Source organism: Microtus pennsylvanicus, chromosome 19 (genome assembly GCF_037038515.1).
Source record: "Microtus pennsylvanicus isolate mMicPen1 chromosome 19, mMicPen1.hap1, whole genome shotgun sequence".
NCBI lineage: Eukaryota > Metazoa > Chordata > Mammalia > Rodentia > Cricetidae > Microtus > Microtus pennsylvanicus.
Genome location: NC_134597.1, coordinates 30462572 through 30482540, shown reverse-complemented (window position 1 = coordinate 30482540; position 19969 = coordinate 30462572). Strand labels below are relative to the sequence as shown.

Sequence of the window (19969 nt, the reverse complement as noted above, 5' to 3'; positions counted from 1 at the left end):
TCCATCAAAGATACTTCTTTTTTCAATAGGTGAAGACCACTACAGAAAGTTATAACTAGTCACCCTGCAGAGAACAATTCACTGTTGGGTGCCCAGCCCCAGATGAAATATCTCCAACTCCCTCCCCCCCATCCTAAAGGCTCAGAGAACATCTTGGAAGAGGGAACAGGAAGATTGTAACAGCCAGAAGGCCAGGAAGTCTGATGCAAGATTGAATCTTGTGTATTTGACAGGGAAACTTCACAGGAAGAGTGAAGTGGCTGAATCCGGGAGAAGACTCATTGGGCGTTACTGTGTACTTCCTTTGGGGGATTCCCTTTCCTGATGGGAGAGATAGTTTGCTTGTTGGTCTAAGGACAGTCTTTGACAATTGCATTGTCTTTGTTACTGTTTGCTGGTTAAGGATGAAACGAAAAGTTGCTTATTTTGAGGACAAACATCCTGTGGGAAGGGTGACAGCCTTTGAACTTACTCTTCTAAGCCTGGGCGTCTCCCAGAGCCTGGCATTTAGGCACTGCCTTTGCTATTTAATTTCTCTTTTCCTGGGTTCTCAGATACTAAAGCTGAACAGAGCTTCAATGGTATGTGATCAGGTGAAACAATGCTTTTTATTTTAGTTAAAAATATGTAGTGTAATTTATAATATAATATATACAGTTATGATATTTATGTATGTATACATATACTATATGTTCATACATACATATTTCTTAAGGGAATATCTCTTATTTTAGTGTGGCTAGCTTAGAGAAGTTTGTGGTGTGGGAGACACCACCGCCTCCTTTTTCTCATTCTCCAGATGGCCCAGAAATAGAAAATGATTTCATGGTGGAAGGTGGAGAGGGAAGTTCTATGTGGTACTTGCAGTAATGGTTACTATAGCAATGGGTGACAATTCTGGCCTCTTTTACTTCGGTGAACCTCAGGAGGGCATGTATGGGCTGCAACGAAGGAGGTTTTAAATTCTCTGTCTCTTGTCCTACTGTCTCAGGGCTTCCAGCAAAAGTTCTCCTTCCACAGTAAAGAGATCGTGGCTATCAGCTGTTCTTGGTGCAAGCAGGCGGTAAGTGTGGGATGAAATATGCCCTGTGGGCTCACATGTAACCATATCTGCCCATTCCAGCACTTGGGTTCCTGCCTGCGTGTGGAAAGATTGCTCAATGAACATTCAGTTTTTATCATATAGCATCCTTAGAAGGAGAAAGACTGAAAAATTATTGAACAAAAGCAAATATAAGTAGGGGGAAAACAGAAAAATTTTACTTCTTTCATTGAACTTGAAGCCCAGGATGAAAGACTGGAAACCCTCCCTGGTTCTCACCCTGGAGCTGGAATCTAGAGCTCCTTCCGCCTAGACCACCCACATCTTACCTGTCCACGAGACAGCTAAGGGCTCCTCGTCATACCAGAGTGCAACCCAGGGAGCCTTGAGTGAACTCTGCAACACAGGGCCAGGAGTCTTGGTGCTCCTGGTCCTGATGTGGGTGGCTTTGTTGTGGGTGTGTGAAGAGCAAGTGCCTTTCCTGTTGTCCCTTAGGTTTAGATGTTTCCTCGTGCACGCGCCCACTGGAAAATCCCCTTCCTTGTATTTGACCATGGACATTCATGACGAGCCCACACTAATTGTCCATTTACTTCTCTTTTGTCTCCCATCTCATTCTCATCTACTCTAAAAGAACTTGGCCCCACTGTGAGAAACAGATGCGGCACTTGGTCATTTGCTTTCCTCTGGGGATGCGTTTTTGCTTCACTCTAACCCATCTGGCAAACTATGGCCTCCAGGGCCAAATATGGCTGCCCCCTGTTTTTATATAATGGTTAATTGCAGCATAGCCATACCCAATTGTTTATGGGCTATCTGTTGCTCTGTTTGTACCTCAGTGGTGAGTTGAGTGTTTCCCACACACCCACGCCTTTTCAGAAAGAGTTTGTTAACCACCTCCCCCAGCCTTCAGCCTATCTACTCTCTATCTTTCAAGATAGTCTTGCTACATAGAATATGTAATCCCTTGCATTTGTGATCCTTCTGCCTCAGCCACCTGAATGCTTGGATTATATGATATGTGTGAACACATCACCTTTCCATCTACTTTTTTTGAGTGACTGTGTAGATAAAGATATACCAGCCATTTATTGCAAAGGAAACTTGAAAAGAAGGTCTGTGTTGTGTTAGATTCAAGGTTCACAGGTCTACAAACAGCAGATTCAAAGCTAGCAAAGGGGCTGGAACAGATACAGTTTGAAACGATTGCAGTTGATATTTTTGTGGGTTAAACTCTTTGCACTATAGTAAGTCTATAAGATTCAACCTAATAGTCTCGCTAACGTAATTTCCTCAAGGCCTCCATTTGTCAAGAGCCTCCAGTGATTAGGTAGAGACCCACTGTTCTGGAAGGTTCGGTGTTTGTTGTGCCTCATCCCATGTTTTGTTTCCTTGGCATTTCCATGTTTTCCCACTTGTCACCCAGGTAACCTGTGTGCTTCTGTCTAAACACATGCTCACAGGTACCAGGCTATCCTACCATAGTGAAACTCTACATCCTAAGGTCAGGATCTCCCTCTGGCACTAAGATGTCAACCAGTGCCTAATGCTTCCCATGCTGCTAGCCTTCCTGACCAGGAAAGAGCCTGCTGCTGGGATAGCATCAAGGCAGGTCTGTTCTGATAGACTGATGGTCCTTGAGCCCAAATGAGATGTCTTGTTCGGGGTCCATGTATTTGAAGCCTTAATCCGACTTTACAGTGAGCACCCGTATTCTTCTCATTAATCTGTCATCTAACCGATTCACTAGAGAGACTTACTTTCCACTTAACCACTGTGGCAGAACTTTGGCCAGTTTCCCACATTTTTAATATCCCAGAAAGTGTGGAAATCGGTTTTGCAAGGTCTTATATGCAGAATATATCCACAAAAATTACAGTATTGATCTATTGTAATAGTACAAGTAATTTCTTCCAGGAAATTTGATGTCAGATAACTAAACAAATAACTGATCTCTCTTAATGAAGAAGGAAAACCTTGGGTGAGGGAGCTGGGCTTCCTGTGTCTATGTCTTAGCTCCAGCATTTAAAGGCTATACGTTCCTGAGTGCACCTGTTAGTATCCAACTTGGAGATGACTCAAGTTTAAGTTGAAAGAGTTGCTTAAACAGTGTTTGAGAAAGGCAATAGGCATGCATTGAGGTTTAATCTGAATTGCTAAAAAACAATCAATTTTGAAAGGTTCGAATGATATTTTTCTTGTGTGGCATTTCTCTGGTTTAGCTTGTTTGTGGGTCCCAAATGATGGGTGGCATGGGAAGTTATTAATTATTTAATCAGTATTTTATCCATGATTGATGTTAATTAACTACTGGACCACAGGAAATCTTGACAATATGCAGAAGTCAAAACAAAGTCTTTGTGATCGTGTGGAATAAAATTAGGGTAGCTGTGTTTGCCAGTTTTCCTCAGACAGTCCTAATTGATGTCTGTTTTTCCGACACTGTTATTATCAGTTCTTTCTTTTACTTATTATGTATACAGTGTTCTGTCTGCATGTATGCCTGCAGGCCAGAAGAAGGCCCAGATCTCACAATATTTGATTGTGAGCCACCATGTGGTCGCTGGAAATTGAACTCAGGACCTCTGGAAGAGTAGCCAGTGCTCTTAACCTCCAAGCCATCTCTCCAGCCCTTCATTTACTCTTAAATAGCTCCAGTTCAGTTGAAATGTAAATTGTGTGTTTATTACAATAATGGTAATTCAAGATCAAGCTAATTTAAATAAAAAAAATCACGGCGATTAGGACCTAAGTCCTTTAATTATTGCTTAAGCTGATTTTGATGTTCATTAGAAATGAAATATCCCCACACACGGCTATCACCTCATAATCAGAAGGTGACTGAAAATGTGGTTAGACTGAGGTGGCAATGCCAGCCTCACAACCGAGTGGTGAGTTCAGCCCCTCACACTGGGGGGTTGTGTGTTACTATTACTAGTTCATGTTTCCTTCCTTCCTACAGCAAACAAGTTCCTCAGGCTTGCCGAGTGTAATAGGGCCACTGTATTTTTAAGGGCTCTAGATAAGCCCAGAAGTGATCTCTTTGTGTTTTGCTACTGCTGAGGTTAATAGCTTCCTAGAAGAGACCATGTCCTTCCTTCCCGGCTCCCTAGGCTTGAAAGATTACTTGGGAGGATCTACAGCTATTGTAGAAGCAGTCAGGAGGTGGGCATTGTCTTCCAACTGTCTTCATTTTTCTCCTCTATATTATATAATAGAAACGGTTGTGTGTAATTAAGGTTAGTAGAGCCCTTCAAGGCTCAGCATCTTTGTATAAATAATCCATTTAACAGTGAGAATGTCTTAGCAGGCTTCATCCTCCTAGGTTCCCCTTTACAACTGTTATGTCTATGCTGAAGTGAATCGCTCTGGAGACCAGAGCGATTAGATGGTTGAATGCTGATGCGGTCATGTGTTCCTTCATATTGTGTGTGTGTGTGTGTGTGTGTGCACGTGTGTGTTTGTGAGTGTAACCATCCCTTCCTGCTGTGAAGTACCTCTTACTCGGAATTACTCATTAGCCTGTTTTTCTCTTCAGTTTCACAATAAGGTGACCTGTTTCATGCTGCATCACATCGAGGAACCCTGCTCCCTGGGGGCCCACGCTGCTGTTATTGTCCCTCCCACCTGGATCATTAAGGTGAAGAAACCTCAGGTAACTGCAGGATCCTGGTGCTGCTGGCCTAGAGCAGAGAAAAATTAACCGCTGTGATTTGCTTTTATCCCTCAATAGTCTTCGGGCTCCTATAACCTCCACAGATTCATCCCTGTGGTCTGGTGCTTAGCTACTAAGCTCATCTCACTGGCCCATCACTTGACCTCATTGGGCTCTCTCGTGGAACCAGACTCCCATCCTCACGAAAAGCCAGTTTCCGAGTAAGGGTGTGTCCTCCTCACCCACGTGTCAAAACGCTCTATGCAGGCAGGTCTCCTGAGTTCCAGTGATTCCCAGTGAGGGAATAGTGGGTTCTTACACACTCTCTTTCCCTCCAAGCGTGAGAGGAGTCCATGGAGAGCAAGGTTGGCAGGTGTCATAGTTTGGTTAAGATTTCTACCACTCTAAAGGGCAGACTGTGAGTCATGACCTCCATTACATACAAGGTCTGCTTAGAGAGCCACCGTGGTTTCTTAAGGCGAATTGAATCTGCTATTTTAGTGCCTAATCCCATCCTGTGCTCTTAATGGCTTTCCTGTTTAAGCCAATCTCTTCTTATTCGTCTGGGGGACTTTCCTGGGGATGGAGGGATTATCCTTGTAGGGATTATCCTTCTGTTTAAAAGGTGGGTGGGATTTAGAGTGGTAATCGAGAAAGCCAGTGGCAGGCAAGACAATAGCACCCTGTGTACCAAATTATATTGCTGGGCCTGTGAGCTGAGTTGGATCATACTAGGTCTGCTGAGACATGTAGGAGGAAGCGTCTAAAATAGCAGGCCACTCTTGGTTAAGGATGATTATACGGCTGAATTCCCATTCCAGAGTCCACAGTAACCTTTTCGCTATATTTGTGTTTCACTAGGAAGTATAATCTTTGTGGAGCTAGATCTCAGCCTATTCATCTTCAGACATTGTACTGAATATAATGACATCCTAGAACACGGCCAATTAAATGCTTCCTTCATTGAGACTTTCTTCTTAACCTTTTAGAGTTTAAAGACTGTGAGAGAGGAACATTAGGATGTGAATACGGATGTATGACCACGCACACATACAGACAGATAAAGTGGAAAGACAGATAGATGATGGATAGACAGACAGATGGTAGAGCTTCCCGTAGCTGGACAGTCATCCTGCTCAGTTATACCCCACCCCCATCTTTCTTCTCCAAGCTTCTTCTCAATGTCTCTGAGGGATTTTCCGATATCTTTTTGTCTCCAGGCTGTTAGCAACTTGCCTCTAGTGAGCTACACTCTGCACGTTACGGATCTGTCAGTCATAATCTGATCACGAACTCAAGCTCGACTTTTAACCCCTGATTTTCTAGCCGTGGAATTCAGCCTTCTTCTAACTGTAGTAACAGAGCTGTGCTAACAGTACTATCCCTACTTGGCAGGGTTTTCTTTTCTGCTTGGTTTCCTACACACTTTGGCTGGGTCTGTTTTCTACAACACCGTTCTTGCCCTATCGCTTCTTCTCTCTAAGGAAGCCCACCGCTTCTGATAAAGTCTGCATGCATCAAGAATCTGTCCACCGTCAGGCCTAAGCAACATCCAGCTCTTTCTGCAAGTTGGACTTCCTTTCCCAGAACCTACAAATTACATTCTAGATACATTTATATCTCCCCTAGGGAGCATAAACTCATAGGATCAAGTTGGGACACTGTAGTCTTTGAAGGGAGGATTGTACTTAGTCTTGTAGTTTAATTGTCAGTACATGATGAGTAATATATACATATTATCCCTGTACAAAAGAAACTGCAGATTAAAAAAAATGGCTCCTTTCACTAACGTACAAAATTGTGGATACCTCTCCTAGCTTTTCCATCACAAAGCCATAGTTTCACTCCTGGTTTACACGCATAGAAATGCACCATTAGAATAGATAGAGAACTGTAGTGTGCCCAGGGCTGAGGGTCGTTATTGAGTGATGCCGTGCTACAAAGAATTCTTTAGAACTTGATTAGTTAAAAAAAAAATGGCTCTTGGGTAGAATTCTCTAGTAGTGCACATAGTCCTAAGTCATTTTAAGCTGTTCCCACTCAGCAGACATTTCCCAGTTGTTTCATTCCCTTACTGATAGCTGCTACGTCGTTTCTAATGTCCTGTTTGCAAACAGTGCTCTGCCAACCTCTCTATTCCCCATGAGGTTTCCTTTTTCTTGCTAGCTTTCCTTCTTTACTGTCTTATTATGATGGGATGAGCTTTTATTGCTGGAGTACCATGAAATGGAATAACAGGCTTTCTTCAGTGACTAACGCAATCCCTCAGACTTGCTTAAACTATTCCTTGGGTGGATTATGAAGATCAACCAGCACACATGATTTGATGTTACTTGGAGCTCTTGACACCTGCTCCTCAACTTTGGGGACGAGTTTTCTTTGTTTTTTTGCTGTTGTTAGAGCCACCTTTATTCCAGTGGGGCACCTGGAGCAGAAGGTGAGCATCCGTTAAACAAACAAAGCTCTGGCGTCTTCCTTCTGTGACCTGTCAGAATGTTGTCTGGTGTTTGTGGGAGACACTCCCTTTGTATAATGAAGTGCTATATCACTTTTAGACCTTTTAATATAAGCAATTATTTATGACCCCTTAACCTGGAAAAAATCCCTCAAGGGCATTAAGAACTAAAGTTTCATTTACAGTTAAATGATTCATCCATAAGGAGGTCTTAACTGCTCAGGAAGGAGTCGTAACTCTGATAACAGTCTGGTTGATGGGTTCACTTCCTGGCAAGGTGAGATGGTTCTGATACAGGGTCCAAGAAGACAAAGGGCCTTTATTTTCTCTAAATTCTTTCACCAGGATAGGTATAAAATGCCTAGAAGGCAACTACTGTTGAGATTAAAAGGCCACAAAAACCAGTTTGAGATGTGTTGATCTTGTAAGGGAATCACTTAAACCACTGAGTTAGCTGCCCTGCTAGAACAGGCATGCTTTGTTTTAAAATGTCAGAGAAGTGTGAAACCTTTGACTCTTTAATCATACAGTAAGTTTCGGATATTGCCTCTGCATTCTCGCAAAGCAGGCTACTTTGTTGAATTCCCCAGTAGTAACCCAGACAGGGAAAGCTTTGCTGTAAATTAGCACGAATAGGTATTTTAACTTGCCATGGCTGTGGTACATTCCAAATCTTCCTTCCTAGCCATCCGTTTCTCCCAAGATGCTGCTGCCTTGTAAGTGAAGAGACTTTTTCACTTTTGTGAGACATTTGTACCCAAGCAGAAGGGAGCCACAGGAATAGTGAGGTGTGCTGGGAAATTCCAGAGTTCTTGCATTTGCTGTTTGACCATTCTTGCTACTGTAAGCATCCTCAGATCTCACACAGACACTTGGCGGGTGCTGTAAGTCAATCACTACACTTGTTTGTGAAGAAAGCCTCAGATGCATTGGTCTCGGAAGCACTTGCTACATCTATGTTGAAAGACTGTTTTGTATGTCTGCTTCTTACTAGACTTGAGTTGCTTGCTTACTCTGTTTTCAGATTTCTTTCCTCATTTCTAGTTCTGTGTTTCCTAAATGTGCCTGACCATCAGCATCACCCAAGATGCTATAAACTTTATGAAAAGTTTAAGAAAGTTGTGTGAGATCTTTGCCTGTTGCAGTAGAACTGCATCTTGGAATTTAATTGTTGAGGCCCTTAGTGTGTGTTCCTGCGAGTGACTGGTATTTGCATTTATTTGGTCTAGGCAGGAAATGAGGTAACACACCAAAGCAGTAGGGGAGACAAGCCATCATATCCTAGGCACGACTGTGCAAACCAGAAGAGGCTTAGCGAATAGTGTTGGTCATATGACTGTGATTGGGGTGTGCTTGTGCACTAAAAAATTGTGCTGGGTAATGAGGCTAACAGAGGTGAGCAGATGCATATCATGGAATGGATACAAAACTAACTGCTTTACATATACCATTTCTTGTTTAAACTTTCCAACTGTCCTATAAGGTAGGTGTTGTCATTTCATAACGAAACTAAGAGTCTGTTGTTTCAAACCTTCACCTGACTCATCACATCACATCTCATCACAGGGAGCTGGCACAGGATTCGTAGCCAGTTCATCAGGCTCATGGTCCTCCTGGTGCTCTGCTTTGCTGGGGTCTCCTCCTTAATGCCAGGTTTCAGTTACAAAGCCACATTTCCAGCATCATGCATGATAGTATCACTCAGGAAGCTTTTCATCTTTGCTTTGGCTTCACTTCAAGGAGATTAGTGGGGTTGCACAGGATCTTGGCTGAACATCCTTTACAAACTGTCTGAGCAGGGATAGAAATTGATGCTGGTTGAGGAGGGCTTGGAGCATCATTTGATGACACCCAGTAGAAAAGCTTCTTCCACAGCCTCCACTTTTCCAGGCTCCAGCTTATTCCTTCTACATAAACTGAAATTGATTAAAATATGGTGTCGGCCTTTAAAATGAAAAAGAGACAAGAATGTGATAAAAGGTGTCTTTAGCTGAGGAATTTAGAATCCACGAGATCTGTTTGCAAGGGAAGTGTAGTCAACAATGAATAGTGAGGAAAGCTCCAGAATCAGGAACACCCAGTTTCTTGAATCTCTTTTCTGGAGAGTCTCTGAGGTCCTGAAGACATTTACCTTTGGTGGAAGAAGAAAACCTGGGGATACATAGTGGTTCTTCAAAAATTTACTCAGCCTTGGTGATCATGGGCTTCCTTCCCCCCTCCCCCCTCCCTCCCTCTCTCCTTCCCTCCCTCCCTCCCTCTTTACTTCCTTCCTTCCTTCCTTTCTTCCTTTCTTTCTTCTTCCTTCTTCTCCTTCCTTCCTTTCCTTCTTTTTTCTCGCTTCTCTATCTAAGCAAATGTGAAATAAACACAAGCTCATTTGACTCCTATTGAATTTGATGCATTAATGTGTGTGTTGTAGACTAATGTTTAGTTTTGAATGCTCTAAGAAGAAAATACTTGCAGATTAGCTATTTAAATTTCTCCAAGCTAGTTGGAAAACTATTAACTGCTCAAATAATGTAAGTGTGTATTCTAATGTCAACTTCTAAGTTAAGAATTCTGCATTTCAGGCTCTCAACACTTGATCAAACATCTATTATATGGTCAGTACTCTCTTACCTTTGTGAAGATGCAGTCTAATTCATATTGAGTCCACTAGTTAAATCTGATTTATGTTTGGTCTTCAACCAGTAAGTGTGATTGTCCTGTAAGAGTTCCTCCTCCAAGTATTTATAGAAAATGGTTAGCCAAAGTAATCATGGATTGTGGCTCATAAAATCTCGAGAAAGTAAAATCAACGGTCACTGTATGTCAGCAACTTTGATTTGCTTCCATTAAAATGTTCAAGGCTACTTAGTGGAGAGAAGAAATTTAAATTAATGGATGTTGAGACGGAGAAAGAAAGAGTAATGCTCACTATTACACTATTATATCATGATAAGGTTTCTTCCCAGCATTTAAAATATTATGTATTAGTGTTGATAAGGCAGTTGGATTGTGAAGTTCTACTGGGATCAAGTCTTATTTTAATTATTTTATAACTATTACTAAAGCAGATCACAAAAAGTAAACAAAGAAGGAAAATGAAATAAAAAAGCGAAAAGAAAAAGAAAAGCATAAAAAAATGGCCTCCTTTTTTACATTTCCACATAGGTGATCTCCATACCAGGAGATGAACTTGAACTTGGTTGGGCGGGAGACGGACCTGGTTGGGCGGGAGACTGGAGCCCCTCAGAGAATTTGGGATTCTTCCATTTTTACTGGGAGGGTTGGCAGGTATACCATGTGTTGTTATGTGAGTCCATCAGAGCCCCCGCGGCTCCAGCTCCCTGCCCCCTGCGGCGGGGAGTCGGTTGCTCACCCTGGAGCACTGGTTTCTGTCTGTGGCTTACCCATGAGCAGTGGCTTGGAAGTGTCAAAGCATGAGAAGCATGCCGTCAACAGCATGTGCTGCTGTCTTCTTCTACATGGTTCTGCATGGAGATGTGGGGGCTGCCTGCCTCTGAGTTTAGCCTGCTCCCTTCTTGCCCACAGAACTCCCTGAAGGCTTCCAGTAGGAAGAAGAAAAGAACGAGCTTTAAAAGAAAAGCCAGTAAAAGAGGAACCGAGGTAAGTCTTTCAGAGAGGTGTAAGTCTGCAGAGGCTGCTTAGCCCCAAGGATCTGGCCCACACTTGTTCTTGAGGAGTTGCCTTCTATACTCCTTTTGCCCTTTATTCCCTTCTACGTGCATCAGAATCCCTCCTGTTCCAAATCCACCAACCTGTCCATCCATTAGTCAAATCTGACCTGCCATATCAGAGTAAGAGCATCTGCCCCTGCTTGGAATGTCTTCCCCAAAACGAAGGTGATGGTAAAGATGGTGATGAGACCTGACACTTCCAGAGCTCTTAGAGAATGCAGAGTAAAATCCAAAGCCTAGCTCAGTCTTCTGGAGTAAATAATGGCGGGGGGTGCTTTCTTCCAGGTAATGTGGACACACTGCCATGAAGGTTCAGCCTTATGACATAAAACTCAGGATCCTAGGGGTGCTCAGTGTTCTCTCTTCCCTTGCTTTGTGGTTGCTTCCAAGCTGTGGGCATGTATCCTAATAGTGCTGCCTGCCTCTTCCAGCAGGAAAACAAAGGTCGTCCTTTTGTGATCAAGCCCATCTCCTCTCCTCTCATGAAGCCTTTGCTTGTGTTTGTGAACCCAAAGAGTGGGGGCAACCAGGTAAGTCATTTCTCGAGTTTAGCTTTGAATAATTGATATGTCAAAGACACAGTCTCCAGGATGAAGTAAAATAGCGCGGTAGCTGACGTGTGCCAGGACCAGGTTCAAAACCCCGAGAACCTGCCGTCTACGGCCTCCCATCCACAGCTAGACCAGACTGACGTTTTCCTTATAGATATTCTAGAAGAATCCTTTCAGAGTTTCTTTTAGTTAATAGGTTTCAGAGAAAAGCAAAGAAGGGCTTATTTATGTTCAGTGTGAGAGCAAATGGAAGGACTGACTTCTCCCTATGTGTATATCTTCTAAGGTTTCATAATCAGCAATACATTTACCAACTTGTCTTTATTTCTTCCTATTATAATTTAACCAGACTCCTGTGTCCCTGTCCTCAGTGAAAGGAATAACCAGAGGTCATTTGTCACAACAACTGTAAACAAGTACCGTAAGGCCAGAGAAATAATCCGTTTCTAAGGACTTCATTATTCCTTCAGCTCTCTGCCCACTTCTTTCGCGATAGCTTAAGATCGACCCCATTTAAGAATACAAAGACATCCTTACAGAAGTTAATGGCATTCCAATGGCAGCCTTGCTCGTTAAAACCATGGTTTTCTCTATAATACAGTGTAGAGAAAACTTTATCTTTTTATCCATTTGGGTGTCCTGAGACCTACAGGCTACTTAGCATCAGCTATATTTTATCAAGGCACTTCCTACAGACAGCATATGTTTTGAGATAGGATCTCAAGAAACCCAAGCTGGCTTTGAGCGCTCTGTAAGGTCCAGAATGACCTTGGACTTCCTGGTCTCTCCCTCCACCTCCTGAGTCCTGACATTATAGCATATGCCGCCATGCCTGGTGACTGCAATGCTGCTGGGGACAGAACCCAAGAATGCATGTATGCTAGGCAAGCCCTCTGCCGCCTGAGCTGTATTCCCAGCCCTGAAGTGAATTCATGAATTAAGCTAAGAGACACCCCACATTGGCCACTCGGATGGTTTTTTGTTTTGCCTGCCTTTTGAGACTGACAGACTATTTCATTTTTTATTTATTTATTTATTTATTAAGGATTTCTGCCTCCTCCCCTCAACCACCTCCCATTTCCCTCCCCCTCCCCCGATCAAGTCACCCTCCCTCATCTGCTCGAAGACTATTTCAGATCTAACCCTTTTCCTGCTCCAGTCTCCGCAAGTTCATTAAGGACAAACAGACTAAAGAGGCTTAAGTGATTTTGGAGGACATCTTTTTGTTAAGGACACAAAAAGGGGCTATTGGGGGGAAATGAGTCATGTGACCTTTGTTGTGTGTTCCAAACTGAGCACACCAGACTGCCAAAGGGGTGGAGTTCCAGAGGGAAACAGTGACTTTGGCAAGAGAAAGAAGTAGTGTCCTCGAAGGGGCTGAACTGGAAGAGGGGTGCTATGCTACACAGAGGAGGGAACACGAGATGAGAACCCCCTCCTCCACCATGGGAAATTTCTGCTCATCCGTCAAGGCTCACCAGAGCCTGTAAGCCAGTTGTCAAAATCAGGCACCCGCTCCATGGTGTTCTAAGACCCTGGGATGCACGCGTCCATCATGGACCCTCAGTAGTATTCTCCGGGGGTGTTTCCTCTCGGGTCATAGGTGCCAGCATGCTAGGGAATCTTTGAATCCTAGATTTCTAGGTCACAGTGCGCAGCAAGCAAACGATTGTAGTGAGAAATACAAATGACGCAGCCAATGCAGGGTGGGAATTCTGCACTGCGTGCAGAAAAGGCTCCAGGAAGTGTGATGTTGGAGAGACCAGAACCAGCCAGTGGAAAATGCTGTAAAACTTGGGTTTGTGCCTTTGAAACTGAGCTTCAGATCTTTTGGTTTATGAGCAGAGAGGAGACATGGTGAAGTTTAGTGTGCAGAAACTTGCTCGGGAGCCTGCTACGGCTCAGGTGCCATCTCAGTACATCAGAGTGGCCCTGACTTTCCTCCTTTTCCACATGTTTCAGATGCTGTCTCTGCCTCTGCCTCTGCTTTAGTGGACAGAGCTCATGGTCTGGCCAGGGCTTCCTGTTGCAATAAGTGGGGTGGGGGTAGGCATATTCTGGATTTTTTTTCAGTTTACCAATTAATAATTCACTTATTTTACTCATCTGATTTTAGGTAAAGAGCATTTTTTGACTCATTTCCTCTCTGAAGTGTTGGCTCCCAAACTTTTTAAGCTTGCGTTAGCCTTAAGTAAACAACTGGATGATATCGCCATCTAGTGGCCTGAGAAAGAATTGCTCCCCCCATACTTTTTTAGGCATGAAAGAAAAAAAGTCAATGTTAGGACTTATATTTGAAGGATTATATTATTATAAGCATGCACCAGGACTGTTTCTGTTAAACTACACATTTTTCTCACCCTTTCTTTTCAACATCACAATACTTATCCCTAGTTTTCCAGTGCCCTCAGGGTACACACAACACCGGTGTTTTGCAAAGGTTTGGACACTGGTTGTACTGTTGGTACCAAAAACATTTGAAGGGACGGAAACTGGGTTCAGGGACTAAAACATCAGCTTTGAATTACTGTCCCTGTGGGAGGGAGACTGTGGGCAGGGGACAGATTTACTCCAACACAGTCCCCTCTTCTGTGTGGGGAGTTCAGTGTCTTTTTTTCGTGTTAATTCATATGCGTGCACAGGGGCACAGATGTTAACCACTGGAACAAATCTCCATAGTACTGAGAGTTGAGGTACTGAGACTCTGCTCACACTGGCCAGTGTAGAATTCCAGGTCAAATGTGTGGTGGAAACTTAATTCCTGGACCAGAGCTCTCGGGCTCTGACTGAACAGAGGATGGGGGTGGGGGGTGGCGGGTTGGGGGGATGGGGAGTTACGGGGGTAGCTGCTGGTGGACAGATTCATGCTGGCTGAATTCGTTTGTACCACTCTCTCTGAACCAGTGTTCCCGCAGAAAAGTTACCCCTCCTAAGTCAGGGGTCAATCATGCCAATATGGACATGAGGGGACAGATAAAGAAACTGGCTTCAAATGAGAAATCTAACTCTATAAACTGTCTCCAAGATACTTGGATGCATTGTCTCAGTTAGACTTTTGAAGTGCTGGAAAAATTGTGATCTGGAGCTAAATAAAACTTTATTGCTTTCTACAAATTCAGGCTTCTGTGGGACATATGGGTTTGGAGAGAGGGCCGAGAGACAATAAGTAGGTGAAGGGGACATGTCAAAATCCAGTCTCAAGATCGCCAGAGCAATCTCAACAGATGAGATTAAAATAACGGAATTGCGAGTCTGTTTAATGTCCCCCTTTCTATGTTACACAATTGGTGGGAGCGTGAGCAGTGGGAAGCTAAGACACAAACCAAGCCTTCTGGTTCCTCTGATGGCCTAAAGCTTACCTGTCGGTGGCTGCCTGACTTTCCTTGGTAAAGCATCTCAGGAACTGTTTCCTACAAAGCGAAGTCCAGACGTTTCAGCACACAGGGCTTAGTCTATGGCTTCCTCCAGCTGTTTCATCTTGCACTGCTTCTTGCCTCTTGCCTCCTAAGACTGCCAGATGTAGTTTTTCGTGGCACATCTTGCTTGTTTACACCTCTAGTGACTTCTCTTGGGACCGTCACCCTTCCTCTGCTCCTATGGAGAGACTCCACTTGTCCTTCACAATCACGCTCACATGGCACACTTAGGATACCTTCATCTGACCTAAGCTCGCATTTAGACATTGTCTCCCCGGGTAGCTGTGCTTCTCACTGTCACAGCATTTAACGGCTTCAGTGAATTCATACGTTTAGTGTTGGTTTCCTTCCAGTAGACGCTGTGCTCTGGAGTAGAGACCCAAACACAGAACAGAGGCTAAATCCACAGTTGCTGATGGAGTGGTGGCTTCCTTGGGATTGTGTGTAGTGGAATTCGTTATTCTTAAGCTCTTCTTCTCTCTGGTCCCTTTCCTCCAGCTTGCTTATTGTCTGGTCGGGTGTTTCTGTCTTGATTATTTACATCATGCCTAAATGATGTGAACTGGGACTTAGTGATGCTGTAGGATGCTCCTGCAGTGCTCTGATGGAGGGCTGTGTGTTGTGGACTGGGCTGTTCTGAATGGCTTCTCCATCATGATGAGATTTTGCCTCATGAATATCGCATAGAACTTCCTTGTGCAGCCAGAGGACCCCTGTCTAATCCATCTCTCCCTTCTCCCACTTAAAGCTACCACACTCCCAAGAGTGGATGGTGGAGCTGTGGATGGATCTTGTTCATATCTGTAATAATCCACCTGCTTTCCAAGAAGCTGCATTTTCCTCCAGCCAAAAGGGAAAGGGTAACTTTCTTCAGCCCCCCTCCCAAGAGTACCCTAGTCACACAAGAGCTGCAGAGGTCAGTGCTCAGCAAGTTGTTACACCCGGGAGTTGAACTGGAATCCACGAGCACTGCTTCTCTTCCATTCAAGAAAACCAGACTCCTGCGTACACGTTGCAGGCCTTGGCGTTTGGCATGCAGCGTGTGAGGGCTGTCATGTGCCTGGTCTTGCAAGTGGCAGTTGTGTAACTGACTGAGTAGATTTTATCTCAACACTGAGAAAGACGCACATTACCCTTTTCGGGTGAATCCCTTTTGTGTGACCTTTCGGTTCCATTTAATAAGCAGTGGTAAAGGCAATCAATGTCTCTCATTTAAATGTGGGCGTGTCTAGCTTTTTATGAGCATCTAGCTTTTATGTCCCACTCACTAGGATTGATTTAAAGAAGTGATTTCATTTAATTTTTTGTCATTTCTCTTCATGCCATATTTTGAAAATAAGTGTGTGTGTGTGTGTGTGTGTGTGAGAGAGAGAGAGAGAGAGAGAGAGAGAGAGAGAGAGAGAGAGAGAGAGAGAGAGAGCAAGAGCAAGGAGAGAGTCCAAGCCTGGTGTCTTCCTCAGTCACTTTTCTTTGCTGGCGAGGCCTCTTACTGAACTTGACTGGGCTGGTTGACCAGCAAGCTCCTGGACTATGCCTGTCTCCACCTCTCTGATATGGTGTTGTGGTCTAAGTGAATGCCTGGCTTTTTAAGTGGATGCTGGAGATCAGTATTCAACTTCTTCCCCCTTCCATAGAAAGTACTTTTTCTATTGTCCTGCCCAACATGATTCTTTAACAGAAGCGAAGTCTATCCATGCCTAGAGGTAGCCAAACACTGTTGCGTGGGTTACTCCTGCCAAGTCCAGGGATGCTGGTCCAGTAGACTGCTCTGAGAATAGACTCTTTGGGGCATAGGAGGAACAACTTGCCAGGCTTTGTAGGCATTCCTCTCTTGAAGAACACATTAAGGTAATTAGGTGTTCCAGTGAACACAGATTTAAAATGAGCAGAAGTGAAACCATGCAGCCAATCGATTCTTTTATAGAAATTTTAGGTTAAGCAAAATAACTTCCCTGTGCTTTGTATTTTCCTTTCTTGAAAGCTGTTAATTACCTCATATTGTGTGCATAATAGAAGCAGCTGAAATTGAGACATGCAGAGGTGTGAAAGCATTATTAACATCAGCCATTCATGATGCCTTAGGAATCAAAACCAGAAAAAATTGACTTTCTATCCAGTTAGTGGGATGTGTTCTGTAAATTAGTTGGTCATTAAAGCGATGCTTATTTACCTATTTAACATGCAATGTGATCGAAATAACCCTGCGTGTACTTGGTAGCCAGGTCCAGCATGGAAAGAAAGAAAATGGCGTCCGTGTTGCTGGTGTGATGTCCCAAAATCCATGTTTGTGTTGGATAGGGAACGAAATGTATATCATTTGGTGAGGCCGAAGGAGGTGTTGTGATAATTAAGAGTGAAATGTTATTCCCCAAATTACAGCAAGCATGTGATAAGGCAGGACTTTAAGATTACAGCTCTGGGGGAATCCGAAGAACAAAAGAGCTGCGTTGACTCCCTTGCCAACTGACACTGTTGTTAGATAATTGCCAACCACAGGGTCACCCCTTGCCAGCTAGTGTAATTGAACAAATGGATTAACAAAGAGCAGAGAAGAAAGGGGGCAGCGTGTGCCCAGGTCTCTCTTGTGCCACCTGCTGTGCTAGATGCAGAGCCATCAGAGCATCAGTGGACTCCCTAATCACCCTGGAGGGGAGGCCTCCCTCCCTTCTCAGCTGCATACTGCACCTGGGCCAGATTCTGGGCGCTGTCCGGCACACAGAGCAGACCCTTAGCTCTCACCCCACCCGCTCAAGCAAATACTATTGCTGTGATTGGTAAGAACGAGTTATTCTGCTCAGTGTTAAAGCTCTGTTGACACCAGTTAATTCAAAAGAGATCATTTGTTTCTTTCTTTCCTTCAGTCCACTCTAAGAATCATCTGCACTACCTTTGGTCTGTCCCCAGTGGTTGCCTCTGTGACTATCACGGTTTCTTAAACCCTCCCAGGTGACTGAGGAAAGTTAGGAGTGAGCTGACAGACACAGGTAGCTCAGAAAGAGACAAAATAGGTTATGACTATATTTGTTGATTAATAACAGCCCATGTCATTTCACATTAAACTTTAATGTTTAGATTACTGTTGTCCACATGAAATATGAATTATGGGTAATATTAGCTAGTTATGAATTTATTGAAATAATTTTTCTCTGTGAAGCTAAAGAACAAATGAAAGCATATATATATGTACACACACACACAAAAGGTTAGTTATATATATTATACATATAATTTTTATTTTTGATACAAGCTGTTACTGTGTAATCCAAACTGGATTTGAATTCATAATCCTTGTCTCCATTAAATGATAGCTTAAATACTAAAATTATGGGCCTGTATCACCATGCCAGGCACACAGAAAATGTTCATGTGAAATATTGCACTTTCATTTCTTCTGTTAAATGACACAGGCTAGCTGTTCTCCTGTATGGGCTTTTGCCATTGCACTGTGATACCAAAGTCTTAATACTGATCACTAAGCACATATCACATGTTACTGCAATCAAACCGTGTAGAAAGTGGGCACTCTCCACTCCATGTTAAAGAGAGCACATGATTGAATGAAATTATCCACACTGGACAATGATCTCATCTGGACATATGTCCTGTGTGTACCTACAGTCAAAGCTCATGACTTTAACTACTGTTCCATTATTTTAAGAATTTAGCTTAGCTTTGCTATGTGTGTGTGTGTGTGTGTGTGTGTGTGCGCCAAGGCCACAGGCACCAGATCCTCTTTGAGGGGCTTGAGTTACAGACAGTTGTGAGCTGCCTAGTGAGTTCTAGGAACAGAATGGAGGACCTCTGCAAGAACGGTATGCACAATAAGCCCTGGGCCATATCTCCAGAGCCCTTAAGAGAGAATGATTAGGTTTTATTTTCTAGTTTGGGAAATTTTGTTTCCTATGTATGTTATGTTATGTTTATGTGTACGTATGTACGCATATATGTATGTATGTATTTACTTATTTATTCATTTCTTTATAGGGAACCAAAGTCCTCCAGATGTTCATGTGGTACCTGAATCCACGGCAAGTCTTCGATCTTTCTCAGGAAGGGCCAAAAGATGCGTAAGTTTGGAATCCCTCCCCACCATGGACCTTCTGAATTTTGGGCTAGTGAGGACCGTAGGATTGGGGGTCAAGGTTATTTATTATCTCATGGTCTACTGAAGTTTTTCTGTTCACCTCTTAGCAACTTTCCGGCATGTATTTTGCTTTGCTTGAAATTTCCTAATGCCCCAGCCACCCACCCACCGTCACTGCATTTATTTTCATCAAACCACTGTCTGATTAATTGTTGGGTCAGCACTTGCTTCTCTAGTGCTTGCTGCTTCTGTATGTAGGGCTAAAACTTATTCTCAGCAAGTCAGGGAATAAGGAAGGACTCCTTGCCCTTCTGTTTATCCGTGTCCGTTTTGGAGATGCGTTTCAACAGAAATGTAAGTTTATAACCAAGGGGTCAACATACATAAGAATAAACATTTGATCTGGAAAGATTGTGTGTGTATGAATGCATCCAGAATGTGTATGTGGGGGTAATGGAGAGAGAGGAGGAAAGAAGAAAGAGGAGAAGAAAAGATGGATGGATAAATGGATGGATGGATGGATAGGAAGTATTGAGATTAACCAGATGTAGCTTTGAATGCCTCAGTGCAGTGGGACAGGCATTTTAATATCTCTTCCACCCCTTTCTATATTTATGTGTTTAGTTAGAAGTGTTGAAGATTAGGTCTAGGTGTACATGACCCAGCATGGCGGGAAAGAGTAGGCACATTGCGGATGCTATTTGCTTCCCTGTCCTAGACCCGTTCCATTACTAAGACAGTTGTGACGACATGAGATGTTGCTTACTCCTATAAATAGAGATGGCAGAGTAAAAGAGTTGTCAATACGGATGGTTTCTGGAAGATATTGTTCCTAATCAGAATGGGGAAATTAAATATTCTAAATTTGTAAGGAAATAAGTATTATGGAACATGTTTCTATTATTCCATTACTCTGTGCATAAGACTTCTTGACCTTAATGTTTGTTAAAGAACTGCTTCTTGACTTTAAAGCAAATATCTGCTTCTCTGGCTTGTGGTCTTTTGGATTTTATATTTATTAAGATTATTTTTATCACTTAAATTGTATTTTAAGTAGGTGTTTCATAAGGATCAGAGCAGAACAAG

The 19969-nt window shown here is 43.2% G+C and overlaps 1 protein-coding gene across 9 annotated transcripts in view; it reads left to right on the top strand.

The window, feature by feature from the left end:
* Dgki (diacylglycerol kinase iota) overlaps window positions 1-19969 on the top strand; it is a 450455-nt gene that overhangs the window by 215642 nt on the left and 214844 nt on the right. For 4 of the 9 annotated variants that reach the window (XM_075953815.1, XM_075953814.1, XM_075953812.1 and 1 more), the window contains exons 7-12: window positions 992-1063; window positions 4581-4697; window positions 10306-10428; window positions 10687-10761; window positions 11264-11362; window positions 18784-18866. In XM_075953815.1, the coding sequence (XP_075809930.1) occupies window positions 992-1063; window positions 4581-4697; window positions 10306-10428; window positions 10687-10761; window positions 11264-11362; window positions 18784-18866 (569 nt within the window). The remainder of the gene's footprint in view (window positions 1-991; window positions 1064-4580; window positions 4698-10305; window positions 10429-10686; window positions 10762-11263; window positions 11363-18783; window positions 18867-19969) is intronic. The other 5 variants (XM_075953819.1, XM_075953816.1, XM_075953813.1 and 2 more) reach the window with 4 other exon arrangements.